At 43.6% G+C, this 13451-nt stretch overlaps 1 protein-coding gene across 1 annotated transcript in view; it reads left to right on the forward strand.

Annotated features, from left to right (window-relative positions):
* Positions 1-13451, forward strand: part of STEEP1 (STING1 ER exit protein 1) — an 82286-nt gene that overhangs the window by 53405 nt on the left and 15430 nt on the right. The window contains exons 3-4 of the mRNA XM_073556106.1: positions 354-395; positions 12688-12826. Of these exons, the coding sequence (XP_073412207.1) occupies positions 354-395; positions 12688-12826 (181 nt within the window). The remainder of the gene's footprint in view (positions 1-353; positions 396-12687; positions 12827-13451) is intronic.

The following is a 13451-nucleotide window of genomic DNA, read 5'->3' on the forward strand; positions in this document are numbered from 1 at the left end:
GGTTTTTAAATTTATCCATGACATCACCTCCCCCCTGACAGACCCCATTGACCTCCTGTAAGGTTCATTGGGTTCCACTGAGGTGTTCTTTTTTTTTTGATGAAAGAAATAGAGCAGTATGCCGAAGTGTTGCCCCCCCCCACCCCCGCTGAGGTGTTTGCCACCACCCCCCCCCCAGGCTGAAATGTTTGACTCCCCCCAGGCCGAAGTGTTCACCCCCCCCCCCCCCCCCCAGGCCGAAGTGTTCACCCCATCAAATATTACAGGACCCACACATTGATGTGAGACATGGTTCAGTATGTGAGGTTTAATGAATTTACATTTTTCTCATGTTTATTTCCCTTTTCTTGCAGACCAGATGGCATTGAGCGGCAGTATCGGAAGAAATGCGGCAAGTAAGCAGACAATAATTTGTTAATCCAGAATTTTATAAATATTCCTTTTTACCAAAAAAACAAACCATCTTTTTCCATTTGAAGTGATATAATTGCTGTCTGTTGTTCCACTTAACCCCTTCACAACCGTGTGTTTTTCATTTTTTTTATTCGTCCACTTTTTGCAAGAGCTGTAATTGTGGGGTTGAACCATTCATTTTACCATGTAATGAACTGAAACCAGGAAAAGAATTTCTAAGTAAGATAAAATGGTAAAAAAAACACTGTTCTCTGTTTACAGCATTAATTGTGCGGTAAAAATGTCATGGCAAAATGACTCTCCTCCAGTCAGCATCTGGTGGAGAGCAGGCTACCCACCGCTCATGAATGCGTTGTACTGCCCCAATAGCTTCAGAATACTACAGCATATTGACTAGTGGCACATACATTAGTGGCTTGTTTTATGTGATGTCTAATTATCTTATATATAACATCTCCAGTGACCACATATTTAAGGGGCTCAGTTATCTGGAAAGCTTCCCATGTTACGGTGCTGAATACAAGCAAAACAAGGAGGAGCGACCACATGACACGCCTTGTCACATAATATAGCGACCACAATACGCGCATTCTCATATAGTGTAGCGACCACACGACGCGCGTTGCCATGTAGTGTAGCGACCACACGACGCGCGTTGTCATATAGTGTGTCCATAGAAGTCTACAGAGATCCATGAAAATATGAAAGTGTTTTACATGCTTTCCCCAAGTGTATGAGACAAATTGAATCTGTCTCTTATCATTTTTGCAACTACAGAAGGAAAATGAGAGCTGCTCTGTGATTGGCTGCAATGAACAACGAGGTCAATTATCCCATTAACATTTTGATAAATGAAGCCCTTTAAATGAATTCATTACTGGAACTAATTCTGAATTAAATCATCTTACCAGTTTCTATGTTTTGGGAAGGAGGAGGGTCAAAAAGAACAGTTTGCTTTTTTTATTTTTTATTTCACAAATGGAAATTGTAAATCTTATCAGAGCATTTCTCTGCCTTTATACTGCTTTTGCCATGGCTCCAGCAGCTAGTGGGCGCTGCAGCGGCCAGTGTGCACCTCTCAGCAATCCGCACTCTATTTTAACACCATTCAGTACTGAAATATACTGCCTTTTTGAAGTTTTTATAACCACCTTTGCTCCAGTAAAAGGCAAAAAAAGGTCATGGGAAGGAAAAGGAGCTCACTAGTAAAAAAAAAAAAAAAAAAAAAAAAAAACAAGCCTTAGGAGTGGTAATACGAGTTCAAACAGCCTTTACAGAGTATATCATCATGTCATTTGTGTATTATGTATACCCCATGGAATAGATGGTGCAATAATACTATGAGTATTGGGTTCTGATAATGAGGTGGTCCCTGTGCCAGTAGCCTGGTAATTTCTTCTGGCTATTTTATGACACTTTATGCTCCTGAGCATAGTCCCTGTACTATTGTCTGTGTCTTCTCTGCCTCCAATTTACACATTAATGGTGATCTAATGGGCTTTTAATGTAGTGTTACGCCTACTAGTGGTGGCGAAAGGTTCAGATTGATGGGTCCATGTCTTCTTTTTTTTTTTTTTATGTAACTATGAATAGGTAGACTTGTACACATTACACAGGCTTGTCCTGCCATCCTGAGCCCCGTTAACTTTACAAATCAAACAATATGTTTACCTTTTAAAGAATACATTTATTAAGTTTAGAAAACACAGTGGCATAATCCATAGGGAGCAGGTTTCAGGCACTGGCTGGATGATTGCAGCCATGTTTTTTTTTTTTTTTTTTTCATTCTGAAACACTGTGGCGTTTCAGAGAAAAACATAGTTTAAAATCCCTCGTGACTAGTCAGAAAGGCAGGTCCCTGGCAGCTTTCCTCACCCACTGTCAATGACTGACAGGTCTCTCCCTATACAGACATGCAGGGACAGACTTGTCTCTCAAGGGGAGTGAGCAAGCCCAAGCCTTTCCGGAGAGACACCTGTGTGACTTGGACTATGACGACTTTTAGGCTGTGTGCACACAGTGCGGATTCTGCTGCGGATCCGCAGCGGATTTGGCCCTGCGGATCCGCAGCAGAACTGCTGGTGATGTGCAGACGGTGCGGATTTTTCCACGCGGTTTTGCCTGCGGTTTCTAATTCGCAGAAAGAATTGACATGTCATTCTTTTCTGCGGATTCCGCTGCGGTTTGCCATCTCCTCCATTGTGGAGGTGATAAACCGCAGGGCAAAACCGCAGGCTAATCCGCAGGTCTTTTGACATGCGGATTTACCTGCGGATTATGCTAAATCCGCTCAGAAAAATCCGCAGGTGAATCCGCACTGTGTGCACATAGCCTTAAAGTGTTTTTCTCTGGAACTCTACAGCATTTTAGAGTAAAATATCCATGGCTGAGACCCTACAGTACAGCCAGTATCTGATACATGATGTCTGTTGTTAAAGCAGCATGTATCTGCTGCCAGATTCCCTTTAAAAATAACCTGTAATTTATGCAAAATATTTGAGTAAATTAACTTGTAAAAATCGCTGAGTTTACCTGATTCTGCTGTTTTGCTGTGTCACTCCATTGTAAAGATATTCACATTTGTTGCTTTTGCAGTACTGTATATGAAATCTCTGCTTGTAGTTCAGCTAGGCATTTTTTTCCCAATCTTCTCTGGCAGTTTCATGTGCATCTCAGCGCGGCAAACACTGCTTCTGATCAGCAGTAAAATCATTACCGCCAGTCTGTCGCAATTCCCACGCTGTTAATTGACAAAGTGAGCCCGCAGCTGTGATCGGAGCTAAAAAAGTACCTATGGTCAGTGGCGCCATCTGATGGGAGTATTCATCAGCTGGCTTCTGTGCTGTAAATAAATAATTTTAAAAAAAAACGGCGTGGGTTCCCCTGTATTTTTGATAACCAGCCAGGCAAGACTGAAAGTTGAGGGCTGCAACCCTCAGCTGTCAGCGTTGGCAAGGCTGGTTATCAAAAATAAATAAATTTAAAAGAAGGCGTTCCCCCATTTTTTACAGCCAGCCTTGATAAAGCAGACAGCTAGGGGCTGGTATTCTCAGGCTTGTAAGGGGTCATGGGTATTGGCCCCCCATCAGCTTAAAAATAGCAGCCTGCAGCCGCCCAGGAAAGGCACATATATGAGATGCTTGACTTTTCCCACTTTCCCTGTAGTGATGACAAGTGCGGTTCATATTGGTGAGGTTGATGTCACCTTTGTATTGTCTGGTGATATTAAGCCCAAAGATTAGTAATTTAGAGGCTTCTATAAGACACCTATCCATTACTAAATTCAAAGAAAACACAGATGAATGGCACCAAGGCACTAATCCACCAGCAACTAGTCCAGGGTCAATCACGGGCACACAGTATACAACACGCTGCTAGGGATAATGGTGCTCTGCATCAGAAAAAACATGTAGAATTTTTTAAACGAAGAAAAAGATGCGGCACTCACCCAATTTGCAGTGTAGTGTTTCTTTATTCGACCATTAAAGGTCACACAATAGAGGACGGGCAGATTACATGAGGCATTACTAATCCTATAGCTGTATTCTAAATAAAGACACAGCAAGTATTAATTAGTGTTTTATGTAAAAAAAAAAAAAAAAAAAAAAAAAATCAAAAAACACTTTTCCTTGTTTAATTAAAAATAACAAACATAGGCTACTTTCAGACTTGCGTTAGGAGGCTCAGGGCTGTCGCTAAGCTCCACCCCCGGCCGCGCCTCCTCTGGTCAGCTCCTCCTATGGGCACATGATGCTGCATGCGATCAGCGTACCCTGTATTTAGCGTTGGGTACCCTGGCAGTGCGCTGGTATGTTTTTGCCAACGCATGCACCCTTTTTGCACTACTCCGAAGTGCGCCAAACGCACCATGTTGCATTTTTGTGCGCTCGCGCTGGGAGTTGGTATCCAGGGTACACAGCGGGTAACTAGGCGACGCGCACTTAGTTATCCGCTATTTACCCTGGATACCAGCTCCCAGCGTCTGCTTACAGCGCTGGGAGCTCGCTGATCGTTGGTCTCCTGCTGCCACACGCAGCGATGCCTGCTGGCCAGCGGGAGACCAACGATCAAAAAATGGCCCAGGACTTACCTGCACGATCAGTGATACCCAGCGGGGGGGGGGGGGGATGGGTGGTCCCTGATGTTTGCCACACACAGTGAGATTGCTGGCAAGATCGCTGATGCGTCACAAAATCGGTGACGCATCAGTGATCTCGCTTAGTGTGGAGTACCCCTTAGGGACGTTAGACCTATGTAATGCTGAAACGAGGTCTGAACCAATTCATTCTATACTGTCCTCATGCACGTTAGCAGGGTGTGCAATGAGACATGTAGCTAAGCCCCGTCTTCTTTAACCCCTTAGCGACAGAGCCAGTTTGCAGCTTAATGACCAGGCCAATTTTTACAATTCTGACCACTGTCCCTTTATGAGGTTATAACTCTGGAACGCTTTAATGGATCCTGCTGATTCTGAGATTGTTTTTTCGTGACATATTGTACTTCATGTTAGTGGTAAAATTTCTTCGATAAGTCTTGTGTTTATTTATGAAAAAAACAGAAATATGGCAAAAAATTTTAAAATTTTGCAATTTTAAAACTTTAAATTTTTATGCCCTTAAATTAGAGAGATGTGTCACATAAATTTCTTAATAAATAACATTTCCCACATGTCTACTTTACATCAGCACAATTTTGGATGCAAAATTTTTTTTTGTTAGGAAGTTATAAGGGTTAAAAGTTGACCAGCGATTTCTCATTTTTACAACAAAATTTACAAAGCCATTTTTTTTAGGGACCACATCATATTTAAAGTCATTTTGAGGGGTGTACATGACAGAAAATACCCAAAAGTGGCACCATTCTAAAAACTAGACCCCTCAAGGTGCTCAAAACCACATTCAAGAAGTTTATTAACCCTTTAAGTGCTTCACAGGAACGAAAGCAATGTGGATGGAAAAAATTAACATATAACTTTTTTTTGGAAAAAAATTACTTCAGAACCAATTTTTTTTATTTTCACAAGTGTTAAAAGAGAAAATCAACCACAAAATTTGTTGTACAATTTCTCCTGAATACGCCGATACCCCATATGTGGGGGTAAACCCCTTTTTCAGCACACGGCAGAGCTCGCAAGGGATGGAGCACTGTTTGACTTTTTCAACGCAGAATTGGCTGGAATTAAGATCGGATGCCATGTTGCGTTCGGAGAGCCCTTAATGTGCCTAAACAGTGGAAAACTCCAACAAGTGACCCCATTTTGGAAACTAGACCCATTAAGGAACTTATCTAGATGTGTGGTGAGCACTTTGAACCTTCAAGTGCTTCACAGAAGTTTATAACGTAGAGCCGTGAAAATAAGAAATCCATTTTTTTTTCCACAAAAATGATCTTTTCACCCCCAAATTTTTATTTTTACAAGGGTAACAGGAGAAATCATACCCCCACAGTTATTATGCGATTTGTCCTGAGTACGCTGATACCCCATATGTGGGGAGGAACCATTGTTTGGGCGCATGGGAGAGCTCGGAAGGGAAGGAGTGCTATTTTGGAATGCAGACTTCGATGGGAATGGTCTGCGGGCATCATGTTGCGTTTGCAGAGCCCCTGATGGGCCTAAACAGTGGAAACTCCCAACAAGTGACTCCATTTTGGAAACTAGACCCATGAAGGAGCTTATCTAGATGTGTGGTGAGCACTTTGAACCTTCAAGTGTTTCACAGAAGTTTATAACGTAGAGCCGTGAAAATAAGAAATCCATTTTTTTTCCACAAAAATGATCTTTTCGCGCCCAAATTTTTATTTTTAAAAGGGTAACAGGAGAAATCATACACCCACAGTTATTATGCGATTTGTCCTGAGTACGCCGATACCCCATACGTGGGGGGGAACCACTGTTTGGGCGCATGGGAGAGCTCGGAAGGGAAGGAGCGCCATTTTGGAATGCAGACTTTGATGGAATGGTCTGCGGGCATCATGTTGCGTTTGCAGAGCCCCTGATGGGCCTAAACAGTGGAAACCCCCCACAAGTGACCCCATTTTGGAAATTAGACCCCCTAAGGAACTTATCTAGATGTGTGGTGAGCACTTTGAACCCCCAAGCGCGTCACAGAAGTTTATAAACGCAGAGCCATGAAAATAAAGTCTTTTTTATTTCCACAAAAGTGATTTTTTTAGACCCCAATTTTTAGACCCCCAAAGTTGGTAAATAGTGGAAACCCCTCAATTCTTGCTCCAACCCTAACCCCAACACACCCCTAACCCTAATCCCAACCCTAATCCTAGTTCGCCCTAACCCTAGCCCAACCCTAACCCTTAACCCTAGCCCAACCCTAACCCTTAACCCTAGCCCAACCCTAACCCTTAACCCTAGCCCTAACCCTAGCCTAACCCTAGCCCTAACCCTAGCCTAACCCTAGCCTAACCCTAGCCTAACCCTAGCCTAACCCTAGCCTAACCCTAGCCTAACCCTAGCCTAACCCTAGCCTAACCCTAGCCTAACCCTAGCCTAACCCTAGCCTAACCCTAGCCTAACCCTAGCCTAACCCTAGCCTAACCCTAGCCTAACCCTAGCCTAACCCTAGCCTAACCCTAGCCTAACCCTAGCCTAACCCTAGCCTAACCCTAGCCTAACCCTAGCCTAACCCTAGCCTAACCCTAGCCTAACCCTAGCCTAACCCTAGCCTAACCCTAGCCTAACCCTAGCCTAACCCTAGCCTAACCCTAGCCTAACCCTAGCCTAACCCTAGCCTAACCCTAGCCTAACCCTAGCCTAACCCTAGCCTAACCCTAGCCTAACCCTAGCCTAACCCTAGCCTAACCCTAGCCTAACCCTAGCCTAACCCTAACCCTAGCCTAACCCTAGCCTAACTCTAGCCTAACCCTAGCCTAACCCTAGCCTAACCCTAGCCTAACTCTAGCCTAACTCTAGCCTAACTCTAGCCTAACCCTAGCCTAACTCTAGCCTAACCCTAGCCTAACTCTAGCCTAACTCTAGCCTAACTCTAGCCTAACCCTAGCCTAACTCTAGCCTAACCCTAGCCTAACTCTAGCCTAACCCTAGCCTAACTCTAGCCTAACCCTAGCCTAACTCTAGCCTAACCCTAGCCTAACTCTAGCCTAACCCTAGCCTAACTCTAGCCTAACCCTAGCCTAACTCTAGCCTAACCCTAGCCTAACTCTAGCCTAATCCTAGCCTAACCCTAACCATAGCCTAACCCTAACCCTTATGGAAAACTAAAAAATATATTTTTTATTTCATTATGTGTGCCTATATAAGGGGGTGATAAACGGGGGGGTTATGTACTATTTTTATTATTTTGATCACTATGATCGTTTATCATAGTGATCAAAATAATGAATGGAATCTGCCAGCCGGAGCCAGCAGATTCCCGGCGGGCGCACTGCGCATGCGCCCGCCATTTTCAAGATGGCGGCGCACATCGGATGACGCCGGCGGGCGCGGGACCACCGGGAGCGGACGGAGGACAAGTGAGAGGTACCGGGAGGGGACCGGGGGGATCGGGGACCCTATTTCTCTATCCTCTGATGTGCGATCACATCAGAGGAAAGAGAAATTAAATGTAAAATCGCGGCTTTTTTTTTTTGCGGTCGCCGTTTTAGGGTTAATAACGGCGATCGCAAAAGCGGGGGTCGGTAAAAACCGACCGATTCATGTTCTCTGGGGTCTCGGCTACCCCTGGCAGCCGAGACCCCGGAGAAAATCCGACACTGGGGGGCGCTATTCACTTAAATCACAGCGCCGTGAATTAACGGCGCTGTGGTTTAAGTACCCTTAATTACCGCCGTTAAAAGGCGTATCGGCGGTCGTTAAGGGGTTAAGAATAGAGGCTGTAAAATTGTAACCTTTTATTGATTGCAGATGTGACAGGAAAGGGTGAAACTATAGAATGCAATAACAGGAGCATTTCAGAATATATAACTGCACAGAGCATGAAACACAAATAGTCTGCAATACACAGGTAACATGAGGTAATATACAAACTGATGATTACCTACTTAGTACAACAAACGTATTGATAAACACAGGATTATGACACCTAGATAGTGCTTACCAACTATGCTTAGAGCAGGCTGTTTAAGGAGCATGAAGAACACGAATGGTGTAGTTTCTCCTAAGACGCATGGAGGAATAATGGCTGCTGTTCCCTTCACAGTGTCATAATAAGACCATGATGCAACAGGAACAATCCCACAATGCCCTAGGAACTTCCCACAAGACATTGCAAATTAAACTAGAATCTATGCATTAAACGGCCAGCAGGTGGTGCTGTTACCTTACAATATGAAATATATGAAGGATTAATACACACAAAAATACAATGTCTGTAATAACGGAAACATTAAAAAAAAGACTAGACTTTCTAGACAGAAATTATATGGCTGGACAGAACACTCCCCGCTTGACGTCAGCCGACGTCACTATTGTGTTTAATAGACGAGAACAGCAGAACGAGTTCCCCTACTGGCCTGAGGAACAATTTGGTCTCGCCTTGTTTTCCTATTTTTACTTCCACCTTGCGTACGATTCCATCCTTACTTGGGAATGTCTGGGTAATGAGACCTAATGGCCATTCATTTCTCCGAGACCGACAGTCTTTCATTGGTACTATATCGCCAGGCTGGAGGTTAGGCTTGCTGGTTTGCCACTTTCTCCTCTGTTGCAGAGTAGGCAGGTACTGTTTTTTCCACTTGTCCCAAAAGGCATTGGAGAGACTCTGTACTTGTCTCCATCGACTCCTGTAACGGTCTTTAACATTAAATTCTCCAGGTGGAGAACAATTAGGGTCGGTCTTCTGCGTAAGCAGCAGGGCTGGGGTGAGAACAGTTGGGTCATCAGAATCACTGGAAATTGGGAGTCAACGGTCTGGCATTTATGATGGCTGACACTTCGGCCATGAATGTTGTCACACTTTCGTGTCAGTCTTGCAGATCCTTCCTGTAAGAAGATTAAATCGAGGATTCTCCTTGTGACTCCTATCATTCTCTCCCATACACCTCCCATATGTGAAGAATGTGGTGGGTTGAATGTCTAAGTACACCCTTGTACACTTAGGTATTTTTCTACGTCATTCATATCCAAGTTGGAAGAGAGTTGCAGTTCTCTTGCTGCTCTGAGTTTCCTCAGAACACTATCTTTTGGTATTTGTCGTTGATTGGTTAAACAGTCGATTTCTTTGGCATAGTTTTCCCGTTGTACAGCTCGGATAATTATATTCTTCGACTGCTCTAGCTGTAGAGCTGTGTGGACGTGTTTACCATGGTGCCAGTGGTCCTCAAAGTCTTGAAGTGTAGGTGCTAACTCTGCATGACCGTTCTTACATATCTTCTCCATGAAGGTTAAGAAATGGTCTTTCATCTTTGGTCTACTACAGAAGCTGTGCATGAGGGAGACAAAGTGTTTGTAAACTTGTTCTCTGTTGTTAGGCAAGCGTTGTCTTTGAGGCTTGAAGGGTAGAGATGCAATCCAACTCTTCGTTTTGTCCTGCACCATTCCTTGCTCCATCATCTCTAGGAATAGTCTATCTTCAAATGACATTGCTGTGCTATTATCTTCTTCGGTCTTGCGGAAGACCGTACACCCAAGGTGATCTTGGTTGCAATTCTGAATACAATCATCATTGGCACGACTCGCTAAGATACTTGGTGCTGAAGTGCTGTGTAGCAACTCCTTTATGAAGTAGTGATTTTCACATGGATGAAAGAGAGAGATCAAGCGTACTGGTAAGCATGTTGTTAACCACTGTCGGTTTGTGTGCTTCTCCTAAACAGTCCTCTCCTACAATGACCCACCCAAGGTCGAGTCTCTGGGCATATGGAGCATTGTGAGAGCTATTGATGTGCTGCCTAACCTGTGGACTCGTAGAATATCTCTCCCAAGGAGCAAGATTATTTGAGCCTCTGGGTCAAGGTTAGGAATCAGGCGTTCTATACGCTTCAGATGAGGATGATACGATGCCACTTCAGGCGTTGGTATCTCTGACCTGTTGTCAGGAATCTGGTTACATTCCAATATGGTTGGTAAGGGCAGACACATTTGGCCATCTATAGATATGACTACGTAGCCTGTTGCTCTTCTACCAGCTGTCTCTACTATACCGGCACAAGTTTTCAAAGAGTAGGGAGCACGGGAGCACTCGGTCCTCTAACGTTAAAGCTATCAAAGAAGGCAGACTTGGCTAATGACCTGTTACTCTGATCATCTAAAATCGCGTATACTTTGATGGCCTTGTCCTTTTCGTCTGCTGGGTAAACTGTCACTAGGGAAATTTTAGAGCAGGACTTGCCTCCTATGAGATTTCCACAAACTTCTGTACACTTAGAAGTAATGGCTGGAGTGTCAGTATTTGAGTCCTTCAGCTCCCCGCTATGCTCTTGGGGCAAAGCATCCGATGGTGGTCCAGGGTGTAGAACTGAGTTATGTTCGTTGCTGTCACATTCGGCACACCTTGCACTAACCTCACAGTCCCTGGCGAAGTGGGATGTTGAAGAGCAGCATTTGTAGCAGATGTGGTTCTCCTTAAGGAATGCCTTCCTTTCTTCCAATGACTTTTCTCTGAAAGCTCTGCACTTAACTAAGGAATGTGGCTTCTTGTGTAAGGGACACTGCTTGCTTGGGTCCTTGGATTTGTCTTCTCCTAGACCAGAGCTGAACTCTTTGCGAACTGAACCTGTGGAAGAAATGTTAGTCTTGTGGACCTCAATAGTTGTTCTACGAGGTTTACTAACAGAGTTATTGGCACATGACAGCATGAAATCAAAGCTAGGATCATTTCTAATTTTTGCTTTTTCTGAGACAAAATCTACAAACACATTGAATGGAGGAAATGGTACATTGTAAGTCTGTTTATACCTAGAACCATATGTAACCCATTTGTCTTGCAGGTTATATGGGAGTTTTTGAACTATGGGGTTCACACCTCTAGCAGTGTCGAGATATGTCAACCCCACAAGATCTCCTTCCACTTTTGCTACACACAACTCCATTAACAAGTCAGTTAATTCTCTGAGCTTTGAATAATCTTTGTTCGCTATTCTAGGAAAGTCCTCTATTCTTTTAAACAAGGCACTTTCTATAACCTCTACTGAGCCATAGCATTCATCAAGTCTATTCCAAATTCTTTTGAGGCAGACATCTGGATAATTTACATTAATGTCTCTGATTCTCTTTGCGTGTTCGGCAGACTCACTTCCTAGCCATTTTACCAAGGGATCCACTTCTTCACTACATGATTGACCTATGTCTCTTATGGTATTTTTGAAGGAGGCTCACCAAGCCCTGTAGTTTTCAGCGCGATCGCTGAACTTTACAAGTCCCTTAGTGACCAACTCACGTCGAGCAAGGAACTTGGCAAAGTCCATCGTGGCTTGATTCGCACTGATGCCAGCTGATGGAGCATTTCAGAATATATAACTGCACAGAGTATAAAATACAGATAGTCTGCAATACACAGGTAACATGAGGTAATATATAAACTGATGATTACCTACTTAGTACAACAAACGTATTGATAAACACAGGATTATGACACCTAGATAGTGCTTACCAACTATGCTTAGAGCAGGCTGTTTAAGGAGCATGAAGAACAGGAATGGTGTAGTTTCTCCTAAGACACATGGAGGAATAATGGCTGCTGTTCCCTTCACAGTGTCATAATAAGACCATGATGCAACAGGAACAATCCCACAATGCCCTAGGAACTTCCCACGAGACATTGCAAATTAAACTAGAATCTATGCATTAAACGGCCAGCAGGTGGTGCTGTTACCTTACAATATGAAATATATGAAGGATTAATGCACACAAAAATACAATGTCTGTAATAACGGAGACATAAAAAAAAATTACTAGACTTTCTAGACAGCAGTTATATGGCTGGACAGAACACGATCTATGAATAAACTGCTACGTATCAGATGTTGATCCCAGCTTTTGCTATTTAATATGCTGTGTTTTGGAGATGTGAACTGGAGGCCATTGGCTATGACATTTGGATGACATACAGTTTCCTTTTGCAAATTTATTTTTGAGTTCTGCTTTGAAATAGCCCTCAAAAATAAGAATCATTGTTAAGACTCATGCAACTATTGATTCTCCAGCTCTAAAGCCTACCCTGCCTATCAAACCACAACTTCCACCTTAATGTCTACATACTTTGTGCGATCGAGTACTTCATGTTTTATTGTCAGACCCCCGACGTTCCGTTGCACCATGAACTTTTTTGTACTTGATTACGTGCTTGTGCTTATCCACAGGTGCAGCCTTCCTCTATTCTACCAGCACCAGAAAAAGAATGCCCCCGCAACCTTTATTTTCAATGGCGCTCTGGTCAAGTTTGGACAAGGTTTCGGCAAAACCAACATCTATACCCAAAAACCTGATCCACCTAAAAAGGTATGTCTTCTATGCTATTATGATAATGAAAGGGGTTTCTCCAGGAGTTTTCAACATTTGCCAAAACAAGTATATCTATCCTTCTAAAACCTAATAACTGGTAACTAATAACTGTTACTAGTAACTAATAACTGTTACTTACTGCTCCAGTCCCCCACCACACGAGTGGTGTCCATTAAGAACAGATGAGATGAAGTTCCATCTGGCAGTGACCTGACTACTGAAACCACTAATTGCTGCAAAGCTAGATGGCAGACGGTTGGGACTTTATCACTTCTTGGTAGAGACCACCAGAGCAGCGCAGAATTGGAGTGATAAGGGACATTATTTCCTCTTTTCTCCTTCGCCTCATTGGGGGACACAGAGACAGTGGGTGTATGCTTCTGCCGCTAGGAGGCTGACACTAAGTGAAAAAAAGAGGTTAGCTCCTCCTCCGCAGTATACACCCTCGCCCCTATTGCGGGCGGAAATCAGTTTTTTGCTTAGTGTCCATGGAAGCACACGTCTGGTTTTTCTCCAGACCTTTTCTTCGTCTTTTTCCCATGAAGATGTGACAGGGGCAACGGATCCTATTGAAAGGGTCCGATTTCCCCAAACCAACAAAGGGCGAGCACGTGAGAGTGTC

Source organism: Dendrobates tinctorius, unplaced genomic scaffold (genome assembly GCF_039654945.1).
Source record: "Dendrobates tinctorius isolate UK_male_01 unplaced genomic scaffold, ASM3965494v1 ptg000231l, whole genome shotgun sequence".
Classification (NCBI taxonomy): domain Eukaryota; kingdom Metazoa; phylum Chordata; class Amphibia; order Anura; family Dendrobatidae; genus Dendrobates; species Dendrobates tinctorius.